This window comes from Danio rerio, chromosome 4, assembly GCF_049306965.1.
Source record: "Danio rerio strain Tuebingen ecotype United States chromosome 4, GRCz12tu, whole genome shotgun sequence".
NCBI lineage: Eukaryota > Metazoa > Chordata > Actinopteri > Cypriniformes > Danionidae > Danio > Danio rerio.
The window spans coordinates 70,040,001-70,059,718 of NC_133179.1; the positions used below are offsets into that span (position 1 = coordinate 70,040,001).

The 19,718-nt window shown below is 35.0% G+C and overlaps 2 protein-coding genes across 13 annotated transcripts in view; one reads left to right on the plus strand and one right to left on the minus strand.

The window, feature by feature from the left end:
- The window catches only part of LOC101886419 (uncharacterized), a 9,556-nt gene extending 4,891 nt beyond the window's left edge, over positions 1-4,665 (minus strand). The window contains exons 1-4 of the mRNA XM_017355831.4: positions 4,606-4,665; positions 4,334-4,433; positions 3,204-3,311; positions 1,129-1,182 (exon numbers count right to left, since the gene is read on the minus strand). Of these exons, the coding sequence (XP_017211320.2) occupies positions 1,129-1,182; positions 3,204-3,288 (139 nt within the window). The 5' untranslated portion in view covers positions 3,289-3,311; positions 4,334-4,433; positions 4,606-4,665. The remainder of the gene's footprint in view (positions 1-1,128; positions 1,183-3,203; positions 3,312-4,333; positions 4,434-4,605) is intronic.
- Positions 4,666-8,178: 3,513 nt separating this feature from the next.
- Positions 8,179-19,718, plus strand: part of si:cabz01069022.1 — a 29,466-nt gene continuing 17,926 nt past the window's right edge. For 6 of the 12 annotated variants that reach the window (XR_012402630.1, XR_012402631.1, XR_012402632.1 and 3 more), the window contains exons 1-3: positions 8,179-8,239; positions 8,390-8,471; positions 13,607-13,722. Coding sequence is in view for 4 of the 12 variants with exons in the window: in XM_073948883.1 (XP_073804984.1) it covers positions 13,638-13,722 (85 nt within the window). In the remaining 8 variants the exon portion in view is untranslated. The remainder of the gene's footprint in view (positions 8,240-8,389; positions 8,472-13,606; positions 13,723-19,718) is intronic. The other 6 variants (XR_012402627.1, XR_012402628.1, XR_012402626.1 and 3 more) reach the window with 1 other exon arrangement.

A 19,718-nucleotide genomic window follows, 5' to 3' on the forward strand; every position in this document is an offset into this window, starting at 1 on the left:
TATTTCATCTTCGCCATGACGACAGTAAATAATAATTTACTAGACATTTTTCAAGACACTTCTATACAGCTTAAAGTGACATTTAAAGGTCTAACTAGGGTAATTAGGCAGGTTAGGGTATTTAGGCAAGTTATTGAGTAATGATGGTTTGTTCTGTAGACTATCGAAAAAAATTATAGCTTAAAGAGGCTAATAATTTTGATAAAATGTTTTTTTTTTTTTTTTTAAATATTATCAGACATACGGTGACAATTTCCTTGCTCTGTTATACATCATTTGGGAAATATTTTAAAAAGAAACCAATTCAAAGGGGGGCTAATAATTCTAACTTCAAGGCTGTTTCTCAATATGCGTTCTTCAGTGGTCTTGTGTCCTCGTGCAACGTCATCATCAGCTGCCTAAGTTCAGTTCTAATACTCAAGACCGCAAGTACGGAGGACGCGTGAAACTTCCCGGATGTGTTCTTGATATCGAGGACGCACCGATGCAGACTTGAGCACCGAACTCGCTCTGGAAGTCCAAGAAGTCATTGCGACTGGAGGTGGGAAGCGCAGCATTTTATCTAGATTTATTATTAAAGTTCAGAGATATTAATTATTTACCTCAGGAGTTTCCCTAAATGAAACGGTGAAAGTAAACATTACCATGAACATCTTAATAAAGGAATAAACACATTAAGGGTGTTTGTTTGCTGAAATTCGTATTAAAATCTGTTTTATTTATAGTGTGCAACATATATTTATAATGTTTTATGCAAAGTATATATTTTGAAAAGCGGAAAAACAATAAATCGTTGTATGAAGGCTGTAATGTTTAAATAATTTACCATTTAAAACACGTGAAGGTCATGTGACCATCAGGAAGAACGCAGCATGTCAATTCTCAAAGGACGCGTTCTCTGCCCTCGCGGTCTCCCGAGTTCTTTCTTCCGAGGAATTGAGAAACAGCCAAACTGTATATTGACACTTTTGAGGAACTTCTGCTATGAGCAAGTGTCCATGAGTCTCATGTGTATGAGAGCAGAAATACTGGAGTTTATTTCAGTGTGAATAACCATTAGTCTGTCTTCTGTTGTGTGCAGTGGAAAGGCTCATGTGTGTATTAATGTTGCATGATTTATTTGCTTACCTTGAGGAACGAGGAATAATCTCTTGTTCATGCTGACGGTTTTGAATAATCTTTCTAGAGTGAAAAATGGAGAACTTCAGTAAATAAGAAAATATCTTATATGAGCAATATCACACGAGTAGCAGTGCGATATGGCTGTTTATTGGCATTGGTGGAAGGCGGCCTCGTGCCCCCACCAGTGCCGATATACAGCCATATCGCACTGCTACGAGTGTGATATTGCGTTTATACAACAGTTTGACGGCATAATTGTGTATATAAAAACAAAATCAAACATGGAGTCTCAAAAACTCTTTTGTATGAGGAACTACTTTCTTCCACGCTGGATTCAAATCATAAGCTGACAGTTAAACAGCTGAGCAAGCATCTTTTAAACTTTAGATCTGTAGTGTCTGCTTTTTGTTGGCTACATGTGGGCGGAGTAATACACAAAGGGTAAAGAGGCTGTACGGGTGCTGATATTACTTAAATACATCACGGCTATCAGCCAATCAGATTCGAGAACCAGACAGAACTGTTCTATATATATATATATATATATATATATATATATATATATATATATATATATATATATATATATATATATATATATTAAGGGTGTCACGATCCTCTAAATCCTCGATTCGATTACATTTTCGATTTTAAAGGCACGATTCAATTCGATTTTCGGTTATGAATAATTAATTAATTAATGACCAATTAATAATTTGTAGCCTACTGTTTAAACTACCTGACCTGCATGGTCTTTGTTTTGCCCATAAACAAATCATACAGTAAATGAATAAAGGCAAGATACACACATAATCACCACCTGTCAATCACTTTTTCTGCGGGACTCGTGAATTGGCAGTGATCTGTGTCGTTATAATGGCGTCGGTAAAAAAGACGCACAACCAACAGGAACCAGCCAACAGTATCTGAGGTGTTCGCTAAAATGACTAAGTACAAGTGAGTGAAAGATTGAAGAAGTCCTCTGACTGCCTGGACCTGCTGTCTCGAGCACATGGCTGTGAGTGCGTCTGTGTCTGTGTGGTCACGTGATGTGCATTTTCAGAGGTAGAGAGGAAGGAGGGCTGCTCAGAAATGCTACACGCCACTGTGGATGTCAAATCGTTGTCGTTCTAAAATGCTATTTGAAAACAAAGACAGTGTAAACAGGGCCTGAGTGTGTACTTTTCCCGAGCGGATTTGCAACGGGGGCGGGCGGAGGATCGCGATGCCGGTGTTGTCTATCGGACGAACCGTACGTAATACGTACATAGCAGAGCTTGCAAAACTGTGTTTTTTTGTCGACAACACGAACGTTGTCAACATAACTCACTGGAAATCCAAAATGCTCCCACACCGGCGACTTCATTGAAAGAGGAGAGGGTTTAAGTTCTGTCGACGGGTCTCCTGCTTCTGCAGTTTAACAAGCACTTCAACAAGCCTGTTTTTTTCCCGCTTGGCAAGCCAAGCTGACGTGACATGGGGGCGTGGCAGCACCAACGATTCTATTTTTTGATTCGATAATCGAAATTAAGCATAAATTTCGATCAATTTCGATTAAAAATCGAAATCGTGACACCCCTAATATATATATATATATATATATATATATATATATATATATATATATATCTCTTTCTTATATTGCCTGGGTATATTATGAAAATAAACAAATACATTGGTTTTATGGCAAAAACGTAGTTTATGATTAGTAATTTGCATTGGTAAGAAGTTTATTTACATTGCGTTTCCAAGGGAACTACTAGTGTGTTTTGTGTAACGTTGAAAAGATGAAGATGAAACAGTATCCATGCTGTCTGGCCCGGTTTGGCATTGAATGGAACGGTTCAGCAAGACAGTGGAAAAGCAGCTTAAGGTAAACACCCCAGGTGAATATTATATTAAAGAAAATGAAAGGCTTATGGCTTTTTCTTTGCACGCTGTCGTTGTTTTTTTATGCAACATTTAAGTACTATTTTTATCTACCATAGGTAATGGATAACATATGGCAATTCTTATTGTTCATTAAAATTTATTTGACTTTAGGAAACTACCAAGCGACCGCGCTGAGAATAAAAACCAACCTGTTTGTTCCTCAGGATCTTCTTGTTTGACTGCGAATGTTTCTGCAATCTTCACATCTTCACTCTCCTCTTTAATAAACGCCATCTTTATAACAACGTCACGTGTTTCTGTAAGGAATAAATTACAGATTCCCTTACCAATTCATATCACAGACCTTTTACTCTCAAGAATGAATTAAGTTTAAATTGGGTACAGAAAATATTGAGGTAAAGTTGGTTTTATATTTCGCACATTCGTTGGGTGACAACTAGACTTAGTATTCGGTCTGAAATAACCTGCAAGTATGACTTGAAAACAACATTAGCACTGTTTCTTTGACTGTGAACAATGTTGTACTTTGATAGTCATTGGCTGCTTATATTATTTCGCTATTTAAGTTTGCAAATAACACTTCTCTGAAATAATATTAAGGAGAAAGTCCAAATGTGCGAATATAAAACCAACTTTACCTCAATACAGAAAAATAAAATCCATAATTGTGAAGCCAGTGATAAGGTCCCTGCTGAAAAATCCAGTTTTAACCAGCCTAGTATGGTTGGCTGGTTTTAGCTGGTCGACCAGCCTGGTTTTAGAGGGTTTTTGGCCACGTCCAGGCTGGTTTCCAGCCATTTCCAGCCTGGTCTTAGCTGGTCAGGCTGGAAACTGACCAGCTAAAACCAGTCTGAAAATGGCCAAAACCCCTCTAAAACCAGGCTGCCCTACTGAAAAAAACAGCTTAAACCAACCTAGGCTTGTTGGCTGGTTTTAGAGGGGTTTCCAGCCATTTCCAGCCTGGTCTTAGCTGGTCAGGCTGGGAGATGACCAGCTAAAACCAGCTTGACCAGCCTAGCCAGGCTGGGAGCCCAGCCAAAACCAGCTATGTGCAGCTTAAACCAGGCTGGTCAAGCTGGATTTTGCTGGTCAGTTTCCAGCCTGACCAGCTAAGACCAGGCTGGAAATGGCTGGAAACCAGCCTGGAAATGACCAAAACCCCTCTAAAACCAGCCTGGTCGACCAGCTAAAACCAGCTTACCGGCCTAGGCTGGTTTAAGCTGGATTTTTCTGCAGGGTGGTCGACCAGCTAAAACCAGCCAACCGTCCTAGGCTGGTTTAAACTGGATTTTTCAGCAGGGGTTAAAAGGTGTAATACCATCAATCTTCAGGTAACAGTTATGAACGGCAGTCTTCAAGTCAATCACTGGAGTTTAGACAGATTTCAGGAGTTCATCCTTACAGCTCAAGACAAAGCACTAAAACACACAGAGGAAGAAAGCAGGTTTAGGAAAACAGTTAGACTTTCAGCAGAACTACACAGGAAAAGCAGTTCACACTTCATTGTCGGTTAACAACCACAACAAGTAAAGCATTTCAAAGACAAGAACATCACACACAAAACACGACAGACAACATAAGTTACCTTACCATTAGCTTATACTTTAACAAACACATAAACCGCTCCGCTCAACCCGCTCTCCTCAACTTGTTATTGAAGATAACGCGCTGCAGTTTAAAAGTCCGGCACAGTCCATTTCTAGTGCGATAGCGGAGGTGCCTGGAATATACCAAATCTTGCAGGGGTGTGGGAAATACTTGCTGTCTTTTTAGTATTTTTTTTATTTTGTAAGACATAAATACATAAATAACTCCCAGCAAACTATAAAAGTTTAAAAGATTTACACAAAGAAAGAGTTTTAATGCAATATATAATTATTAGTCTTTCAAAAAGTTCACATATAAATCGAAATTCATTCATTTTCCTTCAGCTTAGTCCATTTATTCATCAGGGGTCAACGTATTAACTTATCCAGCATATGTTTTACACAGCAGATGCCCTTCAAGCCGCAACCCAGTATTGGAAAACACTCATTCACAAACACGCTCATACACTACGGCCAATAGAGTTTTCTTCCCCATGCCAACAAGGGGAGAATTAAACTCCACACAGAAATGCCAACTGACCAGCCAGGACTTGAACCAGCGACCTTCTTTGCTGTAAGGCAACAGTGCTAACCACTGAGCCACCGTGTTGCCATAAATAGGAACTTACTTTCTTAAACAGTTTACCCAAAACTGAAAATTCCGTCATGGTTTACCTTCCCTTTTACCTGTTCCAACCCTGTTTGAATTTCATCAAGAAGACATTTTGAAGAATGTTGGAAAACTGTAAACACTGACTGCTATAGTGTTTTGTTCTACTATAGAAGTCAATGGTGCAGTTTCAGCTTTCTTCAATGTAGTATCTTCAATACAGATCAGTCTACTACATGCATTGAGTTGAAATGAGCCTTTGCTTTCTGTTGACCTCAGCAGACATTTTCCATCGGATATCGTCTTCAACTGACTTACAGGTAAGGTTTTTTTTTTTGTCATGGGAAAACTGATTTATTCATACAGTAAACCATATTAATTGCTCAATTATTGCATTGATTGACTTAATTCACTATAAAATAGTCATAAATTGTACATTTCGAAAACTATTTTACCATCAATAGTTTGATTTAAATATGATCTACTTATACAATGGTACATAACCACTGAACTATTTGATTATTATAAAAAGCTCTTGATTTCTTTCCAAGAAAACTACATAATAATCAATAATAAAAATATCCAATCCCAAGCTCGGCCTTGCAATAATCAACATGTTTTAATCAACAGAACTTAGTGTAAAATGGTTTGTCTAATTGCTTTGTAAACACTGTCAGTCATTTCCCCCTATTACACCTGTACAGAACTTGACAAAACTGAAGGGGAATAAATAAATGAATTTGATTTCTAATGCTCCCATGTACATTTGAAAACAGGAGCTTGACCCCTGGTTTACATTTGGAATAATTATCAACCAGATGGATGGATATTTACCGTCTGACTAAAATAACCGATTTGCAAAAATAACCAAGTTTTTAGCATCTCCTACAGCAGTATTTCTCAACCACGTTCCCAGAGGAACACCAGCTCTGCACATCTTCCTTGTCTCCCCAATCAAACACGCCTGATTCAGATCATCAGCCAATCAGCAGAGACTGAAAGAGCTGTAATTGGTGTGACAGACAAAGGAAGCATCCAAAACATGCAGTGCCGGCGGTCCTCAAGGACCGTGGCCGAGAAACACCATCCTATAGTTTATAACATTATCTGAAGTGTGATAGAGGTTTACTGTTGGCAGCACCATTGGATAAAAACAACCCAGTGGCGTTGCTGTTAGATTCTCCCCATGAAGTGACCATACGTGTCCTCAGAGGAGTGACGAAATTAACTTTCCTCACAATGCTGTAATTTCCTCCTGGTCGCTGACGTCAGCCTTGAAGGTAAGAACCATAGACTGTAAAATATAGGTAAGAACACAACACTTGCAATACAATACCGACCTCTTGTGGTTACTGCAGGATACTACATTCAAAATATCCTTCATTTTTAAAAGAAAAAGAAACTCACAAAGGTTTGGAACCTCATACATTTAAGTAGTCTTTCCATAATTTTACATACATGTTTGCGCACACTTAAACAAAGATTCATTTTTAAAAAGTAAAATATAGTCAGCGCAATAGTGGTTAGCGCACCAACATATGATGCAGTCCCTGCTGAAAAATCCAGCTTAAACCAGCCTAGGCTGGTTGGCTGGTTTTAGCTGGTCGACCAGGCTGGTTTTAGAGGGGTTTTGGCCACTTCCAGGCTGGTTTCCAGCCATTTCCAGCCTGGTCTTAGCTGGTCAGGCTGGAAAATGACCAGCCAAATCCAGCTAAAACCAGCTTGACCAGCCTGGTTTAAGCTGGATATAGCTGGTTTTGGCTGGACTCCCAGCTTGGCTAGGCTGGTCAAGCTGGCTTTAGCTGGTCATCTCCCAGCCTGACCAGCTAAGACCAGGCTGGAAATGGCTGGAAACCAGCCTGGAAGTGGCCAAAACCCCTCTAAAACCAGCCTGGTTGACCAGCTAAAACCAGCCAACCAGCTTAGGCTGGTTTAAGCTGGATTTTTTAGCAGGGGTAGCATGTCAAGGTGTTCCAAGTCTTTGTGACGATTTCAACAGAAGATGAGTGCAGTTCGCCCAGCCTCACTTATTCAGACCAGAACACGCACAATATCCTGCACAACATTGTTCAGTCTCATTTAAAGGTACTTGTGTAGCCTGTCTTTTCTTATAATATATGTTAGTTATAGTTTTTATTTAAAAATAGCTCTTATGTTCAGTGTTTTGTTTGTATTTATGATTAATTTATCTAGCACCGTGGTCCTGTAAGACACGACACTGCGTTCCTCTGCATGTTCACACATGTAGAGGGATGACAATACCAGGGTGTCCCCTTAAAAAGTCTTACATTTTAGACCTTAAAAAGCTTCAATTCTTGGGCATATTATGTTGTAGGTCTTAAAACGTTTTAAACATGTCTTCATCCAAGTCTTCCTCTTTGCTTTGTCCAAGTAAAGCTTAGGCTGACATTCATCCAATGACCATCAATACATCTCAATAAAAAAAAGATACAATTCACAACAACTGTTAGATATTTTTACAGCAAATTCCCCAAATTAAATTCCCTAATCTGAACCCTGCATAAGTATATCATTTCTTTCTTAATAGTCTTAAAAGGGTCTTTAAAAGTCTTAAATTTCACTTGATGGAACCTGCAGAAACCCAGATTAAAGTTTTACTTTACTTAATATACAGACATATATATATATATATATATATATATATATATATATATATATATATATATATATATATATATATATATATATATATATATCCTGATATACAGATATATTCTTAACATATTGCTGAATATTAATAATAGAACTGCAGTTCTAGGCTATATACTTCAAGACAAAATGTATGATCTCGAGGGTGAATGGGGATTCTGTGATACTCTCATTATTTCCTTTATTTTAGATTCATTTCTAAATTGAAGTACGTAAATCCCTGCACATGAAGCGCTTTTACACAATAAATAAATAAAGTGAAAACAAATAAACCCAGCAAATAAGGACTTTTATTTTGCTTTGTCTGAATAGAGTGACGTCAAACAGCAGCGTCGCGCAGCGAGTCAGCTGGAGAAAGGTTTGTTTTTAACGTTCCTAATAAATAGAGACAAATCATTTAGACAGTTTTTATAATATTAAAAGACTACATTTTTAAAATGTTTAATGAATTGTTCGTCACTGAATGTTGTAGAACCATATGAGAGTGATTGTGTGTTATTATCTGCAGAGGGTCATCTGTAAACAGGCTGGTTTCAGTTTGTCGAGTCGCTCGAATCGCCATGCGGTGACGTCACCTGCTTGTCAAAACTGTAAATGCATCAAATACAAACACAAATATAAAACTTTATAAACTTACTGCAAGCGTTTTAATGAGAATGTAACCATTCAGATGTATTCTTACGATTGATGAGTACATATTAAACCTAATATTAGCCCTTACTGATTTATTTATTAGATAACTTTGGTCTTCTGCTACTTATGACACGATTATAATTGTATTTAATAATTTTAACACATTACAAAATGATAAGGACATACAAGCAATGACTCATAAAATAACAAGAACAGAGCACATCATTAATATACTAGGTAATAAAGTAAACATTCCTCAAGTATAGCTGAATGTGTAATAGAGGTTTTATATTCGGATATTCAGACTTTCCCCTTAATAATATAATGTCATAAAAGTGTTATTTGCAAACTCTAAATAGCGAAATCATATTAATCATATTAATCATTATCAAAGTACAACATTGTTCACCGTCAAATAAACAGTGCTAATGTTGTTTTGAAGTCACACTTGCATGCTCATTCTGATCGAATATTCAAAGTAACATGGTAAACAATATAGAGACTTCTAAATGAACGAATGTGCGAATATAAAACTAACTTCACCTCTATAAATGAGTAACTGGACCAGCAAAGACTGGAAAGACTAAAACAACATTATGACAAACCAAGCTGTAGAAGATCACAAGTAGAGGCAGTTATTTAATGAATAATGGTGGTCAAGAGGTCCAGAATAATCTCTTTAATAACCAAATAATCTCTCTAATAACCGAATAATCCCTCTAATAACCGAATAATCTCTCCAATAACTGAATAATCTCTCTAATAACCAAATAATCCCTCTAATAACCGAATAATCTCTCTAATAGCTGAATAATCTGTCTAATAACCGAATAATCTCTATAATAACAGAATAATCTCTCTAATAATCAAATAATCTCTAATAACCTAATGATCCCTCTGATGACCGAATAATCTCTCTAATAACCAAAAAATCTCTCTAATAACTAAATAATATCTATAATAACCGAATAATCTCTCCAATAACCAAATAATCTCTCTAATAACCGAATAATCTCTCTAATAACTAAATAATCTCTCCAATAACCAAATAATCTCTCTAATAACCGAATAATCTCTCCAATAACTGAATAATCTCTCTAATAACCAAATAATCCCTCTAATAACCGAATAATCTCTCTAATAGCTGAATAATCTGTCTAATAACCGAATAATCTCTATAATAACAGAATAATCTCTCTAATAATCAAATAATCTCTAATAACCTAATGATCCCTCTGATGACCGAATAATCTCTCTAATAACCAAAAAATCTCTCTAATAACTAAATAATATCTATAATAACCGAATAATCTCTCCAATAACCAAATAATCTCTCTAATAACCGAATAATCTCTCTAATAACTAAATAATCTCTCCAATAACCAAATAATCTCTCTAATAACCGAATAATCTCTCCAATAACTGAATAATCTCTCTAATAACCAAATAATCCCTCTAATAACCGAATAATCTCTCTAATAGCTGAATAATCTGTCTAATAACCGAATAATCTCTATAATAACAGAATAATCTCTCTAATAATCAAATAATCTCTAATAACCTAATGATCCCTCTGATGACCGAATAATCTCTCTAATAACCAAAAAATCTCTCTAATAACTAAATAATATCTATAATAACCGAATAATCTCTCCAATAACCAAATAATCTCTCTAATAACCGAATAATCTCTCTAATAACTAAATAATCTCTCCAATAACCAAATAATCTCTCTAATAACCAAATAATCTCTCTAATGACCGAATAATCTCTCTAATAACTAAATAATCTCTCTAATAACCAAAAAATCTCTATAATAACTGAATAATCTCTCTAATAACCAAATAATCTCTCTAATAACCAAAAAATCTCTAATAACCGAATAATCTCTCTAATAACCGAATAATCTCTCTAATAACTAAATAATCTCTCCAATAACCAAATAATCTCTCTAATAACTGAATAATCTCTCCAATAACCAAATAATCTCTCTAATAACCGAATAATCTCCCTAATAACCAAATAATCTCTCTAATAACCAAATAATCTCTCTAATAACCAAATAATCTCTATAATAACCGAATAATCTCTCTAATAACCAAATAATCTCTTTAATAACCAAAAAATCTCTATAATAACCGAATAATCTCTCTAATAACTGAATAATCTCTCCAATAACCAAATAATCTCTCTAATAACCGAATAATCTCACTAATAACCAAATAATCTTTATAATAACCGAATAATCTCTCTAATAACCAAAAAAATCTCTCTAATAACCGAATAATCTTTCCAATAACCAAATAATCTCTCTAATAACTGAATAATCTCTATAATAACCGAATAATCTCTTTAATCACCAAAAAATCTCTATAATAACTAAATAATCTTCCTAAAAACCGAATAATCTCTATAATAACCGAATAATCTCTCTAATAACCAAAAAATCTCTCTAATAACCGAATAATCTCTCTAATAACCAAATAATCTCTCTAATAACTGAATAATCTCTCTAATAACCAAAAATCTCTATAATAACCGAATAATCTCTCTAATCACCAAAAAATCTCTCTAATAACTAAATAATCTCCCTAAAAACCGAATAATCTTTATAATAACCGAATAATCTCTCTAATAACCAAATAATCTCTCTAATAACCGAATAATCTCTCTAATAACTAAATGATCTGTATAAAAACCGAATAATCTCACTAATAACCAAATAATCTCCATAATAACTGAATAATCTCTCTAATAACCAAAAAATCTCTATAATAACCGAATGATCTCTTTAATCACCAAAAAATCTCTATAATAACTAAATAATCTCCCTAAAAACCGAATAATCTCTATAATAACCGAATAATCTCTCTAATAACCAAATAATCCCTCTTATAACCGAATAATCTCTCTAATAACCAAATGATCTCTATAGTAAACGAATAATCTCTATAATAACTAAATAATCTCTCTAATAACTGAATAATCTCTCTAATAACAGAATAACATCTCTTATAACAGAATAACCTCTCTAATAACCGAATAATCTCTCTAATAACTGAATAATTTCTATAATAACTTAATAATCTCTCTAATAACTGAATAATCTCTCTAATAACAGAATAATCTCTTTAATAACTGAATAATCTCTCTAATAATCGAATAATCTCTCTAATAACCGGATGATCTCTCTAATAAATGAATGATCTCTAATAAACTGATGATTTATCTAATAACAGAATAATCTCTCTAATAACCAAATAATCTCCAATAACCTAATGATCCCTCTAATAACCGAATAATCTCTCTAATAACAGAATAATCTCTATAATAACTGAATAATCTCTCTAATAATCGGATGATCTCTATAGTAACTAAATAATCTCTCTAATAATAGAATAATCTCTCTATTAGCCGAATAATCTCTCTAGTAATCGAATAATCTCTTTAATAACAGAATAATTTTTCTAATAGCTGAATAATCTCTAATAACCGAATTATCTCTATAATAACTGAATAATCTCTCTAATAACTAAATAATCTCTCTAATAACTGAATAATATCTTTAACAATAGAATAATCTCTCTATTAGCCGAATAATCTCTCTAGTAATCGAATAATCTCGCTAATGTCTAAATAATCTCTCTAATAACAGAATAATTTTTCTAATAACTAAATAATCTCTAATAACCGAATTATCATTGTAATAACTGAATAATCTCTCTAATAACTAAATAATCTCTCTAATAACCGAATAATCTCTCTAACAATAGAATAATCTCTCTATTAGCAGAATAATCTCTCTAGTAATCGAATAATCTCTCTAATATCCGAATAATTTTTCTAATAACTGAATAATCTCTAATAACCGAATTATCATTGTAATAACTGAATAATCTCTCTAATAACTAAATAATCTCTCTAATAACCGAATAATCTCTCTAACAATAGAATAATCTCTCTATTAGCCGAATAATCTCTCTAGTAATCGAATAATCTCTCTAATGTCCGAATAATCTCTCTAATAACAGAATAATTTTTCTAATAACTGAATAATCTCTAATAACCGAATTATCACTGTAATAACTGAATAATCTCTCTAATAACAGAATAATCTCTAATAACAGAATAATCTCTCTAATAACTGAATAATCTCTCTAACAACTGAAAAATGTCATTAATAATTGAATAATCTCTTTGTTAACCGAATAATCTCTCTAATAACCAAATAATCTCATCAATAACTGAATAATCTCTTTATTAACCAAATGATCTCTCTAATAACTAAATAATCCCTCTAATAACCGAATAATTTCTATAATAACTGAATAATCTCTATAATAACTGAATGTAAGCCTTTAATAGAGGAAGGTTAGTATTTTTATTATTAGTTTTTTTTTTTTGTAGAATAATGTAGACCCTGCTTAAAACTATCCAGACATTCGTGCAGAAGAGTTTTTCTGCTTTTAAAAGGAAAGCTTATGTTTTGTGAAGGAATGCAGATGATCGGTAAATTCATGTGACTCATAGTATGTGTGCGTATTTTATGCCCCATACACCCTATGCATATTTAAACAGCTACAAACAGTTGTTAGCAGCAAACATGGACATGTTTTCCAGTGTATGAACAGTGCAGATACACTGTCGCTTCGCCATTACAAAAACCACAGATTCGCCACTTTCTGTGTTGAAAATGAATGAGACAATTCAAATAGTACTCAATGTATAACCAGCGTTGTAAAGTAACGAATTACTAATCCTCGAAATACTTTTATAGTAGTTTTAAAAATGTGTGCTTTTACTGGAGTACATTTTGTTAGTGCTGTAGTGCGACCTGCGGTCACTACATTATATGTTTATTTTTCCTTATTTATGGTGATGGGGCAAACAGAATAATCAGGCTCATTAATCCTGTCCAATCAAATTGCACATAGAAAAATCACATCGGACATCAGACCTTAACGATAATGGCCTTAAAAGATAACTATATGCACTACAGAATGTTACGTTTTCAAACACATTCACTAACTGCATGTATTGAATCAGTGCAGCATTCCTTTTACTCTGTTTATTGTTTTCATTTTAACTCCAGCTGAAGCGACTGATCTCCACGTGACCCTATTATGAAGATGGCGTTTATTAAAGAGGAGATTGAAGACCTGAAGATTGAAGAAACATTCACACATGAAGATCTTGCCGAACAAACAGGTTGGCTTTCTTTCTCAAAGCTCAGTTATTGTGTTCTGTATATGGCTGATTCCATGAAAATGTCAACCTTATCATGAAAAAATAAAGTTCTTACCAAAATAACAAAACCAATTTAAATTTGCTCATTAAGGTCTATATTTTATTGTAATGGTGTGCTTCCATGGAAAGTTTAAAAAAATCGGTTTGTTTATCCATGAAATACGATGCTTGTGCCAATGGAAAATTTAGTTTTCATCCGACCACATTTCGTGCTTTCTAAAAAGGGTTTAAAGACTCCCCTTTTTCAAGCTTTATGTTAACAGTAAGCATTCTGCAGGAGGATTGGAGTCTGTAGTATAAATGATTACCCTCACTTTTTCATAACATTACTGCCCTTTTAATTTATGAGCTACATATTAAAGACATCACGCAGCTTCTGTCACGTGTCACGTCTGTAACGATTTAATGAAAAAGTTTATATTGTGTATTAAATTTTATCACAATTAAATTGAAACTTTTCATACAAAGCCAAAATATGTCCATGCTAATTATGATCGACAACTCATTTCAGTTCCTTGCTCTAAACAGCCATAATTTTGCGTTACGGACGTGACCATTTTGAACTCCTTATTAATATAAGCCAATGACTAGCGCCTATTTGTTCTCTATGAGGCTGCGTTTTTACTGACTTGCATAGTAATGTTATAGCTATAACTGAACATTGCAGTTCAACAAACTACTTCAGTGAGATTTCAGAAATAAATGTTTATTCAATAAAGAGAACATAACGATTTACCTGTCGCCAATATGGCATTACTTAAAACAGTATGTAGGTTATTCTCACGAAACCAGTAAAACAACGTGGCACTTAAGATTTTAAAAATAAAACTTAGTAATTTGTTAACAAAAAAACATTATAATAAAGACAACGCTGTTCTCTTCGAAGCACAATGTGTTATTTCAACATAATTTATTTATTTTTAATCATTTTACTGCATTTTCTACTGAAATTCTCATTACCGAAACGTGTCCATGCATGTTTGAACGTGTGTTATGTAGTAATTTAAACAAATTAGCATAAAACATTTTGAATAAAAACAAATGAGTTGTTTTAATAGATTATCTTACATGACAAAACAAATAGTTTACAGAATATTCATGTATAATGACAATTAGAAAAAAATGAAAAATTATGTGTCCGTGACAGATGTTCTCATCCTCCGCAACCATTTTAAAGTGCTGTTTAAACACACATAAAGAGTTTAAATAAAGTTTAATTTTGTATAAAGAAGCACACGGGCCAGTTGTTTTAAGATGACTGCCAGGAAAGAAAATCTTTTATATTTCTCCAGTTTAATGTAAAATTTTCTCCTGTCAAAATGGTTACAAGACTTTTTGATTATCATTACCGAAACAGGTAGTTTTCTACATTAACATAATTGTTAGATTTGCAAATTTTTATGAAAACAAACTTTTTTAAAGTCTTAATTATATGCACTGAGAATTTTTTTTTTTAAATCATCATAGCTTCCCTATTATTTGCAAAACATAGTGAGGCACCTCATTCTCCGCAACTCTTTTCTCATATACCGCAACCATTTAGGGACAGTTGCGGTAGAGAGAACAGGTGTTTCGGGAATGAGAATTTAAGTAAAATTGCATACTAAATTCAAATAACTCTTTTGAATTTAATGTTAAGTTTAAAATGTACTAACTGTTTATATTTTGCTTTGATTTGTTTCATTTTAAACAGTCAGCAATAAAAAAAATTAAATCTTTAGCAAAAGCCAGGTTGGAAAAAATTGTACAGCAACCCAGAACTACTTGAGGAGTATAGAAGGACAGAAAGAGAAAGGTGTGGAGATGACATAGCAGGTGTAACTAGATTATTAAAGTTCGTCAAGACAAACTTTAGGCTGGCTTGAGAAAGTCTGTTGGAAATAGTTTATTTAGTTTAAACAGTTTTAAAAAGTATGAAAAGATGATAGACAGACAGACAGACAGACAGATAAATAAATAGATAGATAGATTAAACAGTTTGAAAAAGTATAGATAGATAGATTAAAACAGATTGAAGATAGATAGATAGATAGATAGATAGATAGATAGATAGATAGATAGATAGATAGATAGATAGATAGATAGATAGATAGATAAAAACAGTTTGAAGATAGATAGATAGATAGATAGATAGATAGATAGATAGATAGATAGATAGATAGATAGATAGATAGATAGATAGATTAAAACTGTTTGAAGATAGATAGACAGACAGACAGACAGACAGACAGACAGACAGACAGACAGACAGACAGACAGACAGATAGATAGATTAAAGCAGTTTGAAAAAGGATAGATAGATAGTTTTGAGGTCACAAAGTTAGATCTAATGTTAAATCAATGAGTCTTTTGCAATGGAAGTCTATGGGACTGTTGTTGCTAGGGTGCAGTATGTGGTAGTTAGGGGTGTGGCTAGAAAGTTAAAAGCTCATCAGTTATTGGTAGTTTGGTAGTCTGAGTTAAATGAGCTCAGTCAGTAGTCTGTATGACAGTCTGATGCAGAGTTTTGAGCTCACAAAGTTTGATCCTATGTTAAGTCAATGAGAGTCTTTTGAATGAAAGTCTATGGGACAGTTTCTAGTGTCCAAAAGTGGTTGCTAGGGCGTGGTCAAAAAGTTAAAAGCTCATTAGTTATTGGCAGTTAGGTATTCTGAGTTAAATGAGCCCAGTTAGAAGTCTGTGTGACAGTCTGACGCAGAGTTATGAGCTAATAAAGTTTGGTCCAATGTTAAGTCTATGGGATTTTTCCGACGGTCCCGGGACGTTTTTCGGAAAACCGAAAGGCGGATCAGTCGGAAAAGATATAGCAACACGAGTCAGAATAGTTTGGAGGTCTGGTGCGAGTTTGGTGGTTATAGCTCGAAAGCTCTAGGAGGAGATAGTCTTGCAAATTTAGTCTCAGAAGATTAAAAAAAATAATAATAAGTTTAGAAAGGATTTCAGTAGTCTGGCTTGTTTCTCAAGCCAGCCTAATTACTAAAAGAAACACTCTACAGTGTTAGGAAATCTAATCATTTAAGTTAATAATTTAGTTTTGATCTGCACACACGCAGTGTACAAATGCGCATACACACACACAAACATACACACACAGAGGGCCCTATTATACACCTAGCGAAATGTGGGGAAAGGCGTGACGCAACTGTTGTTTGCTAGTTTCAGCTTGGTGCAGGAGTTGTTTTGAGGTTTTGCAACACGCTGTTTAAATAGCAAATGCATTTGCGCTCATATGTGCGCCCTTAGGCGTTCTGCTCTAAAAAGGAAGGCGTTCTGAGAAGCATTGCTGGCGCAGTGCTATTTTGAGAAACTATAATAGATTTTTCAATAGACCAGAACAAAGTAAATTGTAAGATATTACAAAACATATTATTTTCTAGCCTACATGAATATAAAAACCCTACTTTCATGCCTTCTTCATCTCGGGAGGCTTTTTCAGTTCATTCATAATAATTTGCTTTTGTATAATGTTATCATTAGCAGTATTAATTATCACCTACATATTTATATTTGTTTTATTAAAAACAAGCTTATATTTGCCCACCTGTCATGTTTTAGACCGTATGGGGCACAGCATGTGTTTTAGGATATAACTCAAGTTTTTGACCACACTTCATTTTTATTGTTCATTTATTAGTTTCACCAATCACCAACATCCTATCCTGCCTTCAATAACACGCCCCTCGTGATGATGCGTTTTCCCTCACTTTCTTTCCCGCGCGCGCCCTCTGTGGTCAGAAAGCAGTAATTTCTGAGGGGGACTGTTTATTGTCCGATTCTGGATAAATTTCTTCTTTATTTGTGGTAATTGGTAAGTAATTTTATATTTACGTCTATGTACACAAGTTTAGAAAACAAAAATGTATAAATTACAATAATAAATAGATAATAATATGGTGAACACGCTGTGGCCAAAGAGTTTACAATGAAAGAATTAGTGAAATTTAATTTTTGGTCTGCAACTATTAATGTTGATAAATTTCTTCCTCAGTTGCAGTAACCTGTACATAATTTGACATGTACATATTCAGTTGGAAAAGTAAATAAATTGCAATAAAACACTGACCATGGCGCGTTTAATAAATGAATATTTTTATTTAAACATTTAAAACATTTTATTAAAACAAACATCAATATTAATAACAGAAATATTATTTAACAACCAATAAAACGATATACAAATCACCAATAAAGAAACTAACAAAATGTATTTACACTACATCTCATTCTATATGATGAAATTCTTAAAGAGCCCATATTATGGGTTTTTAAAAAAATTCCCCTCCATGTAGTGTGTAACACAGCTCTAAGTGAAGTGAAGTATCCAGCTAAGGCTTAAATCTGTAAGAGTACAGTGTTTAAAACAGTTGATTCATCTATAAAAGAGTCGACTCATAGTGCTTCAGACGAGTCGCCTTGATACCGAGTCATTAGGTGTTTCGTCATGACGTACGAACGAAACCAAGTTATTCACGTGCACGCGCAAACCCGGGAGATTTCAAACCTGAGGCCCCGCCCTCTAACACAGAAACCCAGATACACACACACACCCACAAAACACACGCACACAAACATGCCGGTCGATTGAAGTCACACGATATTATCGAGTCTCTACCCAAAGATAAAACCTCAACATTAAAACCAAGTAGTTGGAAACTTCTGCAAACTACATGCTACAAATAATACTTCATCTGCGTTTGTTAAAGGAAGGATCAGTAAAGAGTAACTTACTGCTGGACGTCAGGATGGGTTTCTTCCTCCATTTCTCAAGTGTAAGTACGTGCGATTAAAGTTGCCTCGTTGACTCTAGCTTGCAAATGTATTTAGTTGTGATTTGTTACTTGTAACCGCGTGTACTGTATCAGGTTAACTGGCTATATTCTCTTATCGCGTGCAAAGTCACGTTAAAAACGCGACGCGTGCTGCTTCGTTTACGGAGCTCCGTGGACGAGGGTAGTGTGTGTGTGCGCTGTCGTCCGGAGGTATGTGTATGTGTGCGCGCGCGCGTTGTCGCCCGGAGGTGTGTATGTGTGCGCGGACGAGGGCAATGTGTGTGTGTGTGTTTGTGTCTGTGAAAAGAGCAGAGTGAGACAAGCTATGTGATCTCCTCAACAGTTTTTGGAGTTTTTGCTGGGTACCGGAACCAGACATGATGTTTTCCACATCACAGGAACTTTCTTAATACTGAGGCTCAAATTAAAGATCCTCAGCAGTACTCCACTTAACTGAGAAGCACACAGCTTAAGTACTTGTGTGGTTAATCCGTCTGGACCCGGTGCCTTAGCAGGATGGAGTCTGCATAATTCTCTCCTCACTTGGTCCTCAGTGATGATCATAGGTGGTTTATAAGTGTCTGAGACACCAATGAAAGGAGGAGAGGCGGTGGAGGCTTCAGTTGGTACGATGGTGAAAGAGGAGGAGGGAGAGGGCGCGAAGTAGGGCAAAGTGCTGCAATTTGACGTGACACTGTAGGGGGGAGCAGATGCACTAGGTACAGTAAGGGCTGTGTCAGAGCTGGAGAGTCTGGAGAGAGGCCTACTGTCAAACCTGTTGAAAAACATATTAAACTGATTGGCCCTATCCACATCACCATCAGTCCTAGGGCTGCTGGTCTTGAAGCCAGTAATGTTCTTCATGCCTCTCCACACATACTGTTGTTCTGTTGCAGCTCTTGTTTCAGCTTTTTCTTGTATCTCTCCTTACCCTCCTTTAACCTCACAGACAAGCGCCTCTGTACTTCCTTAGCTGCTTCCTTATCACCTGACCTGAATGCCTCCTTCTTTTCATTCAGAAGGGCTTTGATATCTTTAGTGACCCATGGCTTGTTGTTGGGAAAGCAGCGTATGGATTTCACTGGTACAGTACTATCCACACAGAAGTTGATGTACTTAGTGACAGTCTGTGAGGTTATCAATGTCCGTACCATGTGGCACGCACAGAGCATCCCAGTCCGTAGTCTC